The 18,696-nt window shown below is 37.5% G+C and overlaps 1 protein-coding gene across 2 annotated transcripts; it reads right to left on the bottom strand.

Annotated features, from left to right (window-relative positions):
- Positions 1-472: 472 nt before the first annotated feature.
- Positions 473-15,967, bottom strand: stk33 (serine/threonine kinase 33). Of its 2 annotated transcripts, none has more exons than XM_056244167.1 (13): positions 15,844-15,967; positions 7,093-7,209; positions 6,155-6,268; positions 5,939-6,043; positions 5,656-5,794; positions 4,597-4,682; positions 3,731-3,818; positions 3,390-3,465; positions 3,177-3,286; positions 3,015-3,100; positions 2,609-2,857; positions 1,677-1,775; positions 473-1,376 (listed from the first exon to the last, which is right to left on the bottom strand). In XM_056244167.1, the coding sequence occupies exons 2-13, from the start codon at positions 7,207-7,209 to the stop codon at positions 1,158-1,160; spliced, it is 1,488 nt and encodes a 495-aa protein (XP_056100142.1). In that variant the 5' UTR covers positions 15,844-15,967; the 3' UTR covers positions 473-1,157. The 2 variants fall into 2 exon arrangements, with proteins under 2 accessions (XP_056100142.1, XP_056100144.1); XM_056244169.1 differs by lacking the exon at positions 15,844-15,967 and adding an exon at positions 15,626-15,726.
- Positions 15,968-18,696: the final 2,729 nt, after the last annotated feature.

The raw sequence follows: 18,696 nt of genomic DNA, 5'->3' as shown, positions 1-18,696 counted from the left end.
AACAAATGAGTGCAAAGTAATAATGCATTTAAAAGGGTTAAATGAATGGAACCTTCAATCTTGTCCCTGGAATTCCCATGAACACAAACACACACTCGCACACATCCACATGCAAATAGGAGGATTGTAATACAGTCTGAGTGAGTTCTGCTTGACTATTTTAATATTGCATCTATCTTGGGGATTATTCTCTCTTCAGCAGAGAGACCAGTGCTGGAGTGCTGCAGTACTCACAGTATACCCTGCTGCTCTCAACAAGATTAGAGACCCTGCACTTTGACTCCCAATCCTGCTCTCTTCATGGTGTCTAACCACTTGGCGCCCCACCGCTCACAGTCATAGCACATGGCTAGCATTAAAGTGACTTATTTATTTGTGATGCAAGCGTTCTGCACATCTAATGCCGGTAGGAAAAATTCATATTGTGCGCGCGAGTCACTGAAAATTAGGATGAAAATGCGACAATAGTTACTGTTGGATGGTTTCATTTTAATGGATGACAATATACAATAGCTACCTGATGTGATTTGGCAAACGATGACCAGTGTGATCAACACAACTGCGGAGGAAACAGCAGATCTTTGTAAAATGAATCGACAGAAAAGTCCATCAGGATAGCTGTTACTATTGTGGCATTTGCTTTAAAAGTGGTGAATAACTGCTTGAATATTGCATCAAATTACTCTGTTATTGCCTATTTACCATTGCAAAACAGAGCTAAAGCTATTAAACCCTGTTATATTCTTCAGTCCTAAACTTCCTTTATTCTCTATAGATAATGTATTCCCTAATAGCATTTCAAAGTGCTTCAAGATGACTTATGCACCTTATGTTAGATGCCATGAACAGGCAAATCGATCTCGTGCCATGCAGGGCTCTTGTAGCGATGACTTCATCTGTTCCAGGTCCAGTCCATAAAAATAAAGCAGCAACAACCCCCCTCCCCAAAAAAACCTAGCAGCTCATCCTCGAACAAAATATATAATAACATACATCCTACTAAGGAGACTAAAAACACATTCACATTGGAGGAAGTACAGTTTTACTTTTGATTCATTGTTTTGGCTTAGAGAGTCATTCGTGTATCCAGCGGGCCTACCACGCCGCAGTGACCCCCAGGAATTCCTCATCTTTGGCACTGGATGAAACCGTGATGTCTAGCTGCGTTTTTTAGCCCGGAAACCAACAGCTGGATTGGTGGAACGGTGGATAGAAGAGGTGGAGGGACGTGGGGACAAGCTTTCGCGCCTGCTTGAGTTGGATGCTGCAGCGGGTGCTTCTACCGATGATGTTTTGAGACAGGATCCCGAGATGGAGGAGGCCTTGCTGTAGCTTTTTGTGCTTGGCTGAGCAGGGGGTTTGTTACCTGTGTGGGACTGCGGAGATAAGACACTCTCATTCATCTCACAAAAGCGCAACAAACCACACTACCAGACAGTGCTGCATGCTGTATGACAGCAGCTGGAGAAGGGTTATCTTGGCACCATCTAGTGTCCGTTTAGAGAACAGGCAAATTGTTTTGTTTTTTAAATGCGACCATGGAGGTTAGCCATGAAATAGCCAGGATTTCTGTCAAATACATTTAAAGAGACAAAATATCCCTCTTTGACTAAGCACAAATATTTTAGAAAATCAACTGCACAGCAATTAGAAGCTCAGTGAAGTGAATTACTGACCTGTGCAGTGGATGTATTTGGAGTGTTGCAGGCCTTTGCACTAGACACACTCTTCTTAACACCATTAGAGGATGAGGCTGATAGTTTTTTCTTCAGAGGCTATTGGAATGAAATATATTGCACATGAAAAACCACTGGACAGAAGACAGAGTTTGAGAGAACTTTAAAGTATTTCAAGCAAGTCGGTCCACATGGGAGCTAATAAGCTATATTAGTATTTCTGATCATGCAAGTGCAACTCCTACAGTACTTAAATTGGGATAGACCAAACTCTATGAAACTGTTTGCCAAGTTTGCAATAAACAAACATGTAACGATGAAAAAATTACACCATAAACTTTCTTTAGCTCAAATCAGGCAAAAAAAAAAATGTATTTAAGCAATACAAGAAGCTGTGTTCTATTGTGAATATTGTCATAGCTAAAGGCCGTTGTTCTCTGCATTTTACCTCTGCTCTAGCTTTATAATAAATGTGACATTGCCTACTATGAATATAGTTGACTGTGATGAATTGCTGTGATGTTCCTCTTTTGTAAGTCACTTTGTATAATAGTATCTGCTAAATCCATGAATGTAAATGCATGGACACAAGTTTTTAAGTTTATTAAGTGGCATCCTTTAACTAGATACTGTATTGTCCTTAACAAGTAAACAATAATAGAACGTGTTCTGCTGCAGTGATATACACAGTATTATTTGCGTCACAACCTTTACTATTTTTAGAAACTGCATCCCTATGACTGCTGTGATGAGGGATTGAGATTCTTCCAGATTGCTCTTGGAAATTTGGCCTGACTGGTCTTTCATGATTAGGGTACACAAAAAACAAAAGAATTATACTTTATTTTATTTTTGAATGCATGAACATGCAAAAATGCTTCTATAAAGTACAATACCCTGTTTTACAACTAATCTTTACACTGTTTTTTTACCTTCTTGTTTGGGATGGAGGGTTTGCTGCTACTGTTGCTGTCGTCAGCATGTGCTGGGGTTACTGAGAGTTCTTCAGAAGTTCTCGGCCCTGACCCTTTGTCCTCAGAAGAAGTGAGAGAGAAGTTGTCCAGTGCCTCGTTTATTCCCACACTCTCTTCGTCCACTGGAGCATTCCGTAACTTACGCATCATCTCCTGACGCATCATCACTAAGACGTTTGTCTGTGTAACCGTGGTTGAGGTGTCCCCCTTTGAATACAGATTTTCTTTCTTTCAGGTCTTTTTTTCTGACAGGTTCCACATTTAGTCATCCATCAAATTGAAGAGTGCTAATTAGCTGACTTCTGAATCTATAATATGCATGACCTCATTTGAACAGGAGAAAAGAGTAATTGAGTTCTCTTACCGAAATCCAAGGGTTATCTAGCAGCTCATTGGCTGTGATGCGGTGAGCTGGGTCAACTTTCAACAAACACCGTATTACATTTTTGGCTGTAAGATAGAATATAAAATAGTTACCACACTGGCTGAACTGCAATCATAAAGGTACGGCAGAGGCGGTTCTAACCGGCATCACTAATGGTGTTCCACACAGGGCCAGAGAAAGTGAGCTCTTTCATAATCATCTCAGAAAGTCTTTCCTTAGAGCTGTATATAAATGGAGGCTCTCCACACAACCTGAAAACACAAAAACACACACAAAGCGCAAGTCAGAGCGCCTGATTGCATGTGAGTCTGTGTGTGTGCAAGAGAAGGAAAACAACAGAGGAGATCTTCTTACAGCATGTACATGATGACGCCGATGCTCCACAAGTCACACTGTTGGCTGTATTGGTGACCATTAACCACCTCAGGTGCTGAAAGGGCAAGTCAGTGTGTCAATAATGAAAGATGTTTGAGACCGGATTAATGTGTGATATCTGATGCGTCTACTCCTTCTCGAATGTTATCAGCTTCACATCACTTAAATTAGGTCATCTTTTTACTGCTCATTTTAATCAGCCCTTCATTCAATGTATTACCCCCCCCCCCCCATAGTAATTTATCAAATCACAGGTTAAAGCCTGATTCCTCATCATTAAAAATAAAATGTGAATGTATGCTTTTGAGTATGTGAATTACCCATGTACATAGGTGTCCCACAAGTGGCCTCTAGCATGTTTTCACTGCCCACACCGCCCATCTTCACAGAGAGTCCAAAATCTGTGACCTGAGACCAGAGAAGACAAGACTTTGTTACTCACAATCTTAGCAATCAAAAATGAAACATTATTCAACATAAGCACAAACACACTCAAACGTTTCTTTCTTTCCTTGATACCTTTCATCACTAGATTCTGATCTAGTGGAAAAGTGAAAGTAATGAACTGCAGACATGCTGCAATTGATCACCGTATCTCACTCACATTCACTTCTAGATCTCAATTAAAATATTTACGGCCCAAATGGACTTCGATAGAGCAGCCAGTACACACACTCACACAGACTTTGAGCTCCTGAGCCATATGAATAATATATATGAGGAGTGTATATCGTTTCATTGGTGCGTCAGGGGCGGGCAGGATTAATATCCAGGAGAGATGACCACCTTCTGCCAGATAAAAGCTTTTAATACAGTGCCAGGACAGCGCTGTCTTTAGGCCCCTGTTCTACTCTGATTTATAACACAGCGCTGGCCTGATTCAACCCTCCGCTCCAGGTAGCGGCTTCAGTCGGCTCCCATCAACGCTCTATTCTGCTCCACGCTGTGCCCTGGCTGGCAATTTGTCTCAGAAAAGCCACTTGTGATTCATTTTCTTTGAGAATGTGATATGAAAGGAGTTAGGCAGGAGGTCTGGTGTAATGAGACAGTATTTAAAAAGCAGTTAAAAGGTTTGGGCAAGGAGGACGGTGGGAGAACTAAACAACAGACGAGAATGTCCAGAGGTCCCGCCGTGTTTGAATGTCATACCACATACCTGCACAGAAGTTTTTACCGTCTCTCTCACCTTGATATTGACCATATCGTTATCGTTGCCTTGGTGACAACTCTTCACAAGAATGTTTTCCAGTTTGAGGTCACGATGTACAATGTCTAAGAGAGAAAGAGGAAACAGAGCAAGGGAGAAATGGGTTTGTATTATTCATAAAGATGAGAGGTTGGCAAAAATGCAACGCACTGGAATAGTAACAGTTTTAAAAATGCTTTAATGACCAATTCAAATGAAGTGTGTTGCACCATTCCCTTTTAAATTGCAATTCATTCTGTCACACAATGTAGTTCTCATGTGAACCCAGCATACAGGGCCCACCTCCTCTTCCCACTTTCATCCGCATCATGATTCTTCATTACTGCTTCCCACATTAACTGTACGTACTTCAATAGAAATGTGAAAATAATCAAATTATAATCAGCATGTGAGGCTAATATACTGCAATCTCATAAAACACTCCAGTCCTATATACACATTGCAAGTGGCATCATTAGCTCCTCTAGACGTGAAACACACCAGCACTCGGGGACTGTTGAAAAACACACCTATTAATCAGTATTCCTCCCCTGCTCGTTGTTAATGACTCATTAGCCCCATGTAATGGTGTCTCATTGCCAAGCAACGTCCTAAATTACCTCTAACTGCAGATTTCACAAGAAGGAGAGAGAAAGAGAAAAAACACCAAGCATCTTCTAATAAACCCCTCAGACTCAATTAAAATGGGCTGATATTTTGTCTGACAGTTGTTCATTATTATCTCATTATTAAAACAAGCCTGATTCTCCGTAATGACAGATGAACTTAATGTGGATGCAATCTTCAGAGTGATTATCGAATATGGGGGAACAAAGGAATCCAGGCCGTTGCATATGACTTAACACAGATGCGAGCAATTTTTCAAACGTTAGGGTTTTCATTTTCTTTTAACGCATTTCTCTAAAGGTAATGCCACTGAAATAAATAAATACAATTTGAATGATATGTTTCCCGGGTAAGGAAGCATCAATACATTTTATAATTTCCTTAGAAAACTCATGAGTTGTGGAGGAATGTGCTGGATTTTGTGAGTGTCACCTTTTTTGTGCAGATATACAATAGCTTCAAGCAAGCTTTTGATGATGTGTCTGGTCTCCTCCTCAGTGAAGTGCTTTTTCTTCTGCAGGAGATCCTTTAGATCGCCTCCTTCACAAAGTTCAGTCACGAGGTACATCCTCTGAAGAACAGCACACAAACATACATATGTACATTTCTGACAAGAAAGCGTTGCCAAAAACAATCCAGTTGCATACACAGTAGTATGATGTGGTTCACAACAGCATAGCTGAGCGAAACTTTAAAGGAAAGAGAACAAAATTACCTTTAGTGTCTCAAAGACTTCCTCCAGATGTATAATATGTTCATGTTTCACTTGTTTCATGATGCTTACTTCTCTTTCCAGATGTTTCACACCAGAAGTGCCTGCCTGCATGGATAAAAAGCATTTGTGACACTTAACCCATCCTTGACAACCATGTACGCATCTCTCCATCCATTACCTCTGTCAACAAGTGAAACATAATGACCAAACACTTACCTTCTCTTTGTTCACCCTCTTAATTGCCCACTTCCTCTGCGTCTCAATGTGAGTGGCTTCGCAAACGACCCCAAAGTTGCCTTGACCTAATTTCCTCCCAAAGGAATAGATTTTCTAGGTATCCAAATAAAGAGGGCTTCATTAGGTGAAGTATTACATACACACTCCTTCTCATATAGTGACAGTAAACAACGCTCCAGCTCTGACTAATGGGGACAGAATGAGGGTTGGTTTGTTTTTCAGCTTCTCTATACTCCATTAAGTTGAGACCTGAATCCTTAAAGTGGAACTTCATTTTCAAGTTTGCCAGTCTCTGGAGTTTGGGAGAATATAGTATTTCTAATCAAGTTACAAATGATTAAGTTGCTGCCGCAGTTCATTCAATCTCAGGTCTAATTAACTTGATCATTATCTCTGCGCATGCAAGGCTGAGCACTGCCTGCTGCGGATTTGGCAAAGACAGCAGTCGGAAACCTCCTGAGAGGGCGAGGGCAATCAACAGCATAAAGAGGTGTAATTTCCCTCCAGGCCTGATGAGGGCGCTACCAGACTGGAGGGAGATCAGACCATGGCGAGCAAGGCCATGGTTCTGGTGTAAGATAGAAGTGGTCTTTTGCCACTGATATAAAGTCACAGATTTCTGATGGCTGAAAAGACTTCAGCACAGCAAGAACAAAAATGTGTGTGTTAGAAATAATCATGCACTGCATCTATATCACGTGTGTCAAACTCTGCTCCTGGAGGGCCACTGTCTTGCAGAGTGTAGCTCCAACCAGCTCAAAAACACCTGCCTGGAAGTTTCTAGTCATCCTGAAGACCTTGATGAGCTGGTTCAGGAGTGTTTAATTGGGGTGCGAGCTAAAATCCTGGGACAGTGAGTCAGTGGCCCCCCAGGAGCTGAGTTTAACACCCCTGATTTAGATCAAAAAGGGCTCTACCTGTATGCTGGATTCATCCTCAATGCGAGTGTGGGGCACCTCCTTCTCTGCACTGTTTGCACGAGCCCACTGAGAAGCCATTTTCTTTTCAGCTCCAGACACATTTGTATGTGTCATCTAAAAGATGAATCAATGTTAAATAATTTGCATATAGAGCAACAACATAATCGCAAACATGGAAACTCCCACAAAAAGAGATCACAGAATTAGAGACACTAGGGTCTCATTCACTAACCATGCACGCACCCATATTTGTGAATATTTTCACGCAGGAATCATGATTCATCAATGAATTTATTCTAAATTTAGAAAAAACGAAACCATACACGGAAAAATCCCTATCTGTGTCCTTAGAAACATGGAATGTGTCAAGCCAATAGATAAGCTATTAAGTTAACCATAGAATAATAAAAACAGTAAGAACAAGGATTATTATTATTATCATAAACCGCTTGTCCTATGTAGGGGATGCTGAAGCCTATCCCTGTGTCTTGGGCTGAAGGCAGGACAACACCCTGAATGGATGGTCAGTTCATCATAGGCTATTATCATTATAATTATTATTATATTATTTATGAATGCATTAATAATAATAATAAATTAAATACTAAGTCACCCTTAGTCATAAAAAGTCACCTAAATCTTAAAAATATAAAAAAGTAGGAAAAGAATGAAAAAGGACATGTTTGCAGAGAGAGAAAAATGTCTGTACAGTAGAGCGTGTACTAAAAGCCCTTATATGGAGAAAACTGCGTATTATGCTAATTAAGGCAAGAGCTTCCTCAAGTAGAATAGTCCAGATGCATCAACATTAGAATTAGAACAAGGGTGATTTATGCGTGTGCACACCTGATATACTTTTCTGTGCATGTACCGGTATGTACTTGTATGTAATTATTAGTGACAAGTCCAAAAGCTTGTATGTTAAACAATGAATTGTAAAGTTCAAATAAGGTATCTCTTTAAATATTCATTCAGAAGTAACTGTCTGTCATCACATACAGTACATGCAATCCAGAGTTTTAACGTCTCAACTGTAACCCCTTATTAGCTAGGCTTCACCTGTAGCTCTCCAATTCACTTGTCACTTTAAAAGAAAGTGTCTAAAGTCTCCACACTAACATTAAGCACAATTTACTCAGCTTAAAAATGTTCTTCAGAGCCAGATTAAATGTAAAGCAATTATGGTGTGATGAGTGGGAGCGGCGAAGTGGATCCGCCACACAGACAAGAGATTAAATATTAATGAGGAAGCAGTGTCTTTAACCTCTTCTCTCTCAGCGGCATTATCAAGACCCGCTGACAGGTTCTCTCATAACAGTGCTGTCTCTCCTATTACTGACCATCTATCTGCTAAACAAAATGGTTGTGACACATTCTGGACACTCCTATCAGCTCAATTAGAGTTGTGTGATAAGAGTACTAAAGGTCAAAGTATAGCATGATGAGGTTCCCTCTGAACAGGCCTGAGAAATGAGGAGAAACGATCCGGACATAGAGACATCTCAGAAGCTGTCACTTCTTGCAGCCCTGGCTTCTGCAAATACAAGAGGATGTGTAAAAGAGTTGTTTCTGAGGTGGACGGCAAAATATTGCTGAACCTGTGCTTTGCTAGTAGAGAGGAATCGTGAACTCCTCTTCAAAAAAAGCTCTTAAACTTCAAAAACTGAGTGGCATTGATGAAAAGGTGCATCAGCATTTCACTCGGGTAAAACAACAGCATTGTTAAGAGTGAGCCAAAGCCAAAATTGAGCCATTAATGACATAAAAGCCCAATTTTAAAAGCGCTAAGATCAGAGGGCTGAACAGTATATTGAAAGCACTCTCTTTATACTTAGCGCTGAATATTGATTAACATTACAGTTTTTCTAGTCTGTCGAAAAGGATTTGTCTTATTGGGGTCTGAGGTCTTGCTGAGAACAAATTAGAATAAATTTAACACTCCTTCTGCAATTTAGACCTGCATACATAAGTTGTTGTTGTTTTTTTTATAGGATTTTTCCTTGTATCTCATAACATCAGCAACATACACACCGTTTCAGACTCAGAGTACAAGCATTTTTCACCAGGCCACTTTTCTCATCTTTAAGCTAGGCTTACAGAATTCTGTTTTTGCAGCTACAGAAGCAAAACACAAATTTTCAATGAGCGCAAAACGAAGCACACATGTACCCAAGCAAGCAAAAGGGTAACACAGATTCAGAGTCATTGAGCCATATTTTTGATGCCTCACAGAATATACATCAGCTAAGAACCAATCCACAGACCTCCCAGATTTCTGGAAGCACTCAAAGGAAAGTAATTATGGCAGATAGAATGTCCACAATTGATCCTCTTGAATTTTTCATTTCTTGGCCATAACTGTAAAAACCCCATTAGTGCTTGTTTACTGATTGTTTATGGACTTAAATGTGCATTGTTTCTCCTGACTATGGGAGGGTGCTGTCTCTGGCTTGAGCCCAAATTAAATTTGACACTAGTATGATGTCTGAATACACAAAGAAAATACAGGGCCTGGATAGAGTTCTCTCCTACTCTTTTCTCTCTGCCACATACAATTTTCTTCTTACTTTCTTCCCCTCATGCTGTCTCTTTCTCCTCTTCTTACTTAATTTCTTCTTACTTCTAATATCTGAATTCTTTCTGAATTGTTTTTTTTAATTTTTATTGATGCTATGCAGTACATTTTAAACTCTGTGAAAAATGAATGTTTGAGTGTAAAATAATTTCTATAGTTCTATTACAAAAGACTAACAGGACAAATAGTGAACACAAGAAAAAAAAAATGATTAGGCCTACCAATTAAAGTAATATTCCCAGGAATATGTGTTCAGTTTGAAACATTTTGAATTTTTTAATAAACAAAAGAAGATGAAACTCCTTAATTATTTCTTAATAAATTGCCTGTTTTTCATAATAGAATGACAAAAATGGCAACATTCATATAAATCAAAATTTATCATGATTTTGTATTTTTTTAATTCACACCTATATTCACATATTGACATTCTCTGAAAAAAAGTGAGTGTAATATTTATTCTAATATATTAAAACAAATGCGGAGCAATATGACAATGTACAGCATAACATGAATGATTTCAATTATTTATCAATGAATACTTGACCAAGAAGATTATTTGTAGAGGCCAAGCATTTGTAGTATGTTATTAAAGCATTTATGAAATAGTATTGATATATTCAAGATATGCTAGAAAGATGCCATAGTTTCAATCGCAATTGTGTTATTTGAAGGTCATTGACTGTTGGTTTACAATAAATCTGAGATACACAAAGCAAACTGAAATCAAATATTGCATGATGCTGTGGTCTCCTGATCTACACTCTTACTAAAGATTTTACTCTTCTTATCTGCAGCTTATTTATTCATTGACAGGTGCTTTTGATGAAAAATGATAAACGTCACAGTCTTAATGAAGCTTGGAATTACATTACCAAGTGATATAGTGCCTTGCTTGTCTAGACTGATAACACTATTGGAGTCATTTAAACTCATAATCATAATTTACCTGAGTGCTTCACCTCACCATACTACATGATGTTTTCCTGTTTAACATGAAGTGTAGGTTTGTAATGGACTGCCAATTGATATAGTCCAACCACTCACAACAAAAGTAATTATATTTAGTTGTTGAGCTTGCGATTTGAATGATGTGATGAGGTTACATGTTAAAAGACTGTGTGGTACAAATAATGGCAAGAACGCATGTCTTTCTATTTAGCTATCTCTGTGAAAAGAATGCAAATACATAGGCTAGCACAGTGGTTCTCAACTCCAGTCCTCGGGACCCGCTCTGCACATTTTGTATGTCTCTCTTATCTGACACACTCAGTTCAGTTCATAGAGTCTATCCTAACGAGCTGAGGATCTGAATCAGGTGTGTTAAATAAGGGAAACATACACAATATGCAGAGCAGTGGGTCCCGAGGACTGGAGTTGAGAACCACTGGGCTAGCATACAGTGTAATGTGATTAACAAACAAATGATTCTTATGAGCCAGGTCATTTAAAGAATCATTCAGAGATACTCTCTCTCACAAGTTATAAGTGTGAATCAGAATCATTCTGATGAATCATTTACATAATGAACTCACTGACTGAATCCATCAGAGCCATTACTGAATCAATATCTGACTCACTTACTGAACATAAAGTTATTGTTACTTTCATTTATTTCATCTTTAAATAAAATAACGTATTATGGTTTTAACAATTATGAAACTTAAAAACAATAGCCTATCCTTACTGACTGGTTATTAACCTTCAGTGAAAGATATTTTTTGCAATAAATGATGTTTTAATTAAAACAAAACAAAAAACATTATAAAGCGGGAGGCATGAGTGAAAAGTCCCCTGATTCCCATTATCACTACGGCAAACATACAGTCAACATATTGTTTAACATACACAAGTGATTCTCTCAGGATACTCATTAAAACTCTCGGATATGTGTAAATCTATCAGGGCACTGGACCTTTAACAGGCAGAACCCAGGTGGTCAAGATGGGAAACATAACCTCATCCATAAAAATAATTAAGATCAGCAATCCACAGGGCTTTTGCCTCAGTCCTAATTATACTCGTTATTCAACCATTCGCTGCTTCTCTACACAGTCGAGCAGCAGCATCAAATTTCCTGACGACAACACCATTATTGGGTTAATCGGTGATAATGACGAGTATATACAGGGACCCACTGCATACAAGAGAGGATTGCATTATAACAGCAGTCTAGCTTTGAATTCCAATGAAACAAAAATGAACTTGAGAAAAAAAGGACAACGCACAGCCCAATCTGCATTAATGACTCACCTGTTGCAATCATTAACAATTCTTCAAACTGCAAATATCTGAGGAGCTCAGCTAGACACCAACATTCCACATTAGAAAGGGCTCATCAATCAGTGGCTTTGTTGCAGTGCTTAAGGAAGTAAGCAAGCACACCCTTGTGAGCTTTTACCATGGCATTCAATAGCATGCATAACTGTCTTGTATGCAAAAACAATTGTCTAGGTTCTACCTCAGGTTGGTCACAAAGGGACTCTTGACATATCGCTTATAACATGCATATGGGAAAGCAATGTGCACCAACCATCTTCCCAAACTTGTAATGAGGCACACTTATAAACCAGCTGTTGTCCACAAAAGAGAAGCTATAATGGTTCCTGTCGGATTTAGGGCAAAATAAAAGCTCAATGGTTCAACATTTTAATATTGATATTAAGACATTTTCTTAAGACATTTTATAAGAATAGAATTTTACAATTGTACTGTACAAATATGTTTTCTTTAAATACTCAATTTCTTATTTTACAGTGAAATATTACTTGTGATTACTTATAATAGTAATATTTCTTATTCTGCTTAATATTTTTTAACTACTAATAATAACATTAACAATAATAATAGGCAAATTATTATTATTTTATAGTCCCATTGATATATAATATAATCACAACGTTTTGTGATTATATATCAATATGACTATAACAAAATAATCTGGAGCTTTTTTATAGGCATTTTAAATTCATCCCAAAACATGATTTTTTCCCCCAAATCGTGCAGCCCTAAAGCTGATAACACGTTTCAAAGAGCTGTTTACAGCTGACACTCTCCCATGTTTAGCTGATGATTGAAGGAAGCTGGGATGACGATGTCTGAATTAGGGGCTACAAGCATAGGCCTATATGTGGATACTGTGACTGACAACCTGCCAACAAGTGACAGATTTAAGATTTTAGAGATGAAAAATGTCTGTTCTTGAATGATGAGATACTATGTGCAAGACTAGTCAGACTGAGCAGCCTAATCTGAAAAAAATAAATAAACATTTTTTTTTAAATGTTTAAACTAAGCATTGTTTGCCTATAAACTAACAGAAATCAGTTTCATTGGCGAGAGACCTGACCAGACAGGTGCCAGACTATAATATGTAGATTGCTGATGCCAAGGCACAGAGTAAGTACAGTGTCTGCCTCAGACAGAAAATCCTACTTGATCTTACTATCAATATGTGACAGTGCACAGTCAGGAGAAACCTCAGTCTTACAGGCCAAGTGTCATCGCCTACTGGGGAGGAAAATCAGTGAGAGCCTCAGCAACTAAAACCACCTGAGAAAGACTGTCTCCTCTTACAGAGCAGACTCAAGCAGTGCCTACCACTGGGCACTCAAGTTACGCCTGGCACTGTCAAACCAACATCAGCCAGAGAAGCACATAAGCCAAGAGACTTGAGGGAAACGCTTTACGCAATGTGAGACTTCAGTGTAAAACCAAAAGTGCTCAGTTTGAAATACTGTTGAATCTTCAGTACTTTACAATAGCAATATTCTGTATTTTCATTACATAAGGGGCAGAGCAGTAAGAGGAAAAATACATGAAAGTATATGCCCCAATATAGGCTACTTCCATCGAAATAGAAGAACGAACTGATGTGACGTCCTTTCGAACAAAATCAGGCCGAAACGAAGTTCGTTTTAGGATTTCGAAATAGCTTGACAAAGCAAACACCTTCGTTCTCCCATTGGTTTGTGGTGATTAGGTAATAGTTATGTGTGCGAGGAGGCTCTGCCTTCTTTCACGTGAAAATCTTTTCTGGTTCAACTTCATGCGATTTGGCCTGTTCAGTCGGTTGAAGTCAGACGTCCGTGAGTAAAAACATGAATACCCTGGAGAGCTGCTTTATAGTAGAAAATGAAGTTGTGCTTCTGATGAAACAAGACACTCACACTGTTTTTCATGTTTATTACGGTAAAGCTTGGTTTTAAGCTATTATAATAAACGTGACGTGACTTTACTGGAGTGCCGTGGAGCTCATGCAAACATATTCACATTGCTATGATAAGATGCTTTTCTAATGCTTTATTCAAATGCTTGCTGTTTTCTCAATTTTGTTGTGTGTCTATTTTATTATTGAGAGAGAAAAGCACGCAGCACATATTTACAAATTCATCTAAACGCTGCTCTCAGCAGTGTGGGCATGTTCGATAACTCACGTATTTCGAACTTCGTTTTACCCCAAAACGAAGAACGAAAAAGAACTTTGCCGTTAGTAGCCTATATCGGGCCCTTAACCCTAGAAATATGATTGACCAGTCCTGAAATATTGTGGTTTTGTCCAAAACTGAAGGAAGCTACCTTGCTTCTCAGCCATGATACACAGTATTTTGTGTATGTGCTTGAAAGGAAATTTATAACATCTTAGTATGGATGTGATGCAAACAATGGATTCAGGCGTGCCTTATGCCTTCCTACCATCAAGATTTTCTGATATTGATGATATGTGCTGTTTTTGTAATAATGAGAAAGAGATACTGACTCACTTATTTTTTTACTGTAAAGTCGTGAACCAGTTTTGGACTGATTTGGCAGATTTTATATTTAATCGGATGAATATTAATTATTGCTTTACTTTAGAGGATGTTACCTTGTATTATGAAAATAAAAGCAATAAGGATCTGGGATTTATTGTTAACCTTTTTATTTTATTAGCAAAATTTCACATACATAAACAAAAATGTCTTAAATCATCTCCTATGTTAAGTTTGTTTTGTTCTGACTTTGATTTTTACATTTCTTTAATAAGACTGTGAAAATCTGTGAAATATTTAAAATGCTATGATACACTCTTCAATACCCCTGGTGTTTTGTAATATCCTTATTTGTTAAAATTGAATGTGAGCTATGTTTTTTTTTTTTTTTTTTTTTTGTCTTGACTGTTTATATTTTGTTATTATTTGTATGTTACCTTTTCTGCAATAAAAAAAAAAAAAAAATATATATATATATATATATATATATATATATATATATATATATGTATATATATATATATATATATATATATATATATAATGCCTTCCTACCTCCATATAGCATTGTTCTGCTTTCGTTCCAAGCCATAACCTATGTCATAACAATAATTTGATCTTATCCAAAAAAAAAAAGAATTTTTTTATCTCAAGAATTTTACCATATTTCTCATAGAATAATAAAATTATACTACCCTGCATATTAGTTTATATCCCACTCCGAAACGTTATAGCACAAAGCCTATTTTGTAGGACAAAACGAGACCTTGCACAACCAAGGCAACCAATATTCGGTAGCTTAAAGCCAATAATTATTTAAATCTCGTGCAAGTAGCAATTAACTCCCTGTGACCTGTTCCAGCTAAATATAATTATCTGGCATAGAACCTGCATAATAATAGATGTTGTATTGCTCCCTTATGTTTCAAAACACCGACTATGCTTGGCTATTGATTGGTTATAGGTGACTATCCTGAGCGTGCGGAAATCAGGTTCTTCAGTTTATAAATACAACTGCTTAGTTTGCTTTGTGCCTTTTTATCATAACAAAATAATTAATTATTTCTGTTTTATGGGGTCTTCTTTTTTCTCAACTGTAATGGACGGTTGTTAGCCAAGCAAAATTCAAAAGTTGTTTTAGTCGTATTGAGGTGCAAAAAAAATAGGATTAACATAGGGGTTTCAACATTATGGTTCTACTTACATTACGACTACAGGAACATCTTCATTGTATTTTCTGCGAGAAATGGTCGAGTTAGAGTTATTTAACTGCACATTAGTGAGATCGATGAATATTACACTGTCTGCTGCTCCGGACCACGTTGCCATAGCAACATAGAGCGCTTGGCCAGCTCGCGCTTCCTCTTCAATGAAAGTTTACGAGACATTAACACAACACGCTTTTTGTAAATACACACTTACCTTTCATATAGATTGTTGTGTTTGCGATGGCCTTTTCATTTGTTATGCCTCTTGCAGGTCATCGAAAACCTTGATGCAAGAGAATTTAACACTTGCGGTTGTCAAAACTTTCCTCCCTCGAGAGGGAGGGAGAACTACGGTGTGGTGCGAGGGACATCACGAGAACGAGACACCTGCACTGCAGTTCCTGTATGTGAAGAACCAATACAAAAACTGAAAACATCAATCCTAAGTAGGTTACTATTGTCATGTCACGACCCAGGTTGATTTTAGCTCTTCATCAGTAGGCTACTGGTGCACAATATACTTTGATTTTATATCGGCCTATATATAGGCTATTGTGTGAACGTTTTTTTAAGTGCATCAGTGCACAGAAAATGTCGTTACCTGCACTTCATGGGACGTTTGCACGAGCAGTTTAAGGAGAACTTAATAGATCTTCTTCATCGCTGGCAATATCCATTTACAAATTTGATTTCAAATGATTTTAGGTAAATATGCTACTTCATTCAGCGTTGCAAAGTATCCTGACAGTGTGTTGTTCAACAAGTGATAAAACGCTCCAAACGATTCAGTGCTTCAGTGAACTGTCAGAATGATTCGCAACTGAATCACGAACCGATTCCAAATGTTTCGCTAGACCATTCTTTGAAATGAACTGCAGGACATTCTTTAATTTTTTAATTAGCTTTTAATGAAATGTGATATTTCAAAATTGTGTGCGAATATATAAAGTAGACTACTATTTCTGAATGCAAATTAAACAAATTAAACTTCCATCTGTCAAAATAAGCTGACTTTAATTAGTCACAAAATGTGTTTCTCTTTTAGTTTTCACTTTTAGTTTGTGTCCATTTTTAACTTAGTTAGGAAGTAATAGGGGTTTGTCTCCATCTAGTGGATTATTAGATCATGTAAGGGTCATGAAATTTTGTTTAATTTGACAGTGGCACACATGGTGTGTCTCTCTCCCCGTCTTCCTTTATATTATGACATGAACAAGTTTTACAAGGCATACATACAGTAGGTTACTGCTGGGTCATTCCGGTTATTTTTTTCTGTAAGTGTGGCAGTGGCCTAGTCTTCTGCCAAGAAATGCTTTTTAAAGTTACAACATAAGTATATTCATTTTTTTAAAGTTTCATAGCTCTTGAGTTACCGCATAGCAGGAAAGATGTCACATAATTTCTATTTACATAATATGTACATTTTATTAGGTCAGTATGGTTAGAAAACAACTGGTAATAGTATATTAAACAGAAAAACCTGAGTGCTGTAGAAACAACGGGTAAGCCAATGGTATTTAAACCAAGAGACTGAGTAAAAAATAAAATGATACATTGCCAATTAACTAACAGCAATCAAAACAAAAGTTCCACTCATGTGAAAAAATAATCAATTTAGACGTGAAATAAATTACATAGCTCAACACTTTGGGATAAAAAGATATTTATTGCAAACATATCAGGTTATGAGAGTGTACAAGCAAACAAAATATTAATTATAAAATAATTATAGTAATAGTAAAAAACACTAATTTAAAAAGAAACCATTTTATTAGTAGGTTACTGAACATATTACTATGTTTAAAAAAATCAAGGTACACATTCCACTTTTGCCATAGTTGTAAGAAAAGTCTTGTACTGAAGTGGAGTTCTACATTATAAAGCTGCTCTTCAAACAAATTACAAAAATAGACAAACACTGCCTGCTTAAACTAATCACACAAATGATTGAACTTCACATAAAACTACTGGTACCTAGACAATAAACTGAAAAGTATAATCAGAATAGTATTTTGTAACTTTAGCAGCAGTAACCTCAGTTTAATACTTCCTTCATCTGATAAGCAGCCTTGAACAAGAGAGTTCTTGATTGATCGATATTTCTGAGATGTCTTCTTTTTTTCGAGAAGTCTTGCATGGCTTCTATTGCTGTGTCTCTTTATAGTCCCTAGTTCCCTGTGTTGTGAAGTCAGTACATCGTGAACACAAATTCAGGCACTAGCAAGAGCTTTGAGCCCTAAACATTGGGGCACTGATCGAAAACTGGGTCGCACATAAATGTCACTGGTATTTATCAACAACATCACTGTATTACATTCCAGGACCAATGCACTTCTAGTATGATTTGTGTTGTTTAGCATCATTGTTACTGTTAAAAGTACAGTGCCATGATGACTTGAGATTCAAGAAAACACTGGGTATACGCAGGGTATACGCTTTTTAGGGTGCATTGTGAGCATTTTTACTGAGCAAACATTTCAGTGCACTGGAACAATTTTGAATGGGACAGCCCTAGAAATTGAAGACTGATTTTGGCCTCACACCTCAAGCCAAATACTTTAGAGGAGTTGTTAGTTTAGAGGTTCCCATATTTCTCCCACTCTAGACTGTTAACTTTTAAACAAAGTGATCAGTACTGACAAAAAGAAGTGCAGTTTTTTTTTGTTATTAACCTTATAAGAGGATTGTGTTTTTTTACACAGGTCATTCCCAAGGGACAACAAGCCTTTTCTTGCAATTGTATTGTACAAAGGCTGCAGTCTTTGTTTTTTTACTCAAAAGGCCTTGAGAATTATTCGGAAGGAATGCAGGAGAGTTTTATTTTCATTCCTCTGCCTAGGTTTTATTTACAAAGGTAATTTACCTGCAATTTTACACCTCATCACAGCATCTATATATGAAATTTACTCTGACTTTGTTGTGCATTCCTTGACACAAACTCAATCTCATGCCATCGAAACATTTTCAAAGACCGAGGGAAAGAATGTGTGCTATCTTTGAATAGAAAAGAAAAAGCTTTACGAAGTTGCAAACATTTACCATCCCTCTCAACGATATTGAAAATATT

Source organism: Rhinichthys klamathensis, unplaced genomic scaffold, assembly GCF_029890125.1.
Source record: "Rhinichthys klamathensis goyatoka isolate OS25496 unplaced genomic scaffold, OSU_Roscu_1.1 h1tg000935l_1, whole genome shotgun sequence".
In the NCBI taxonomy this organism is placed as follows: domain Eukaryota; kingdom Metazoa; phylum Chordata; class Actinopteri; order Cypriniformes; family Leuciscidae; genus Rhinichthys; species Rhinichthys klamathensis.
The sequence above is the reverse complement of the archived record's forward strand: the minus strand, read 5'-3'. Positions and strand labels throughout refer to the sequence as shown.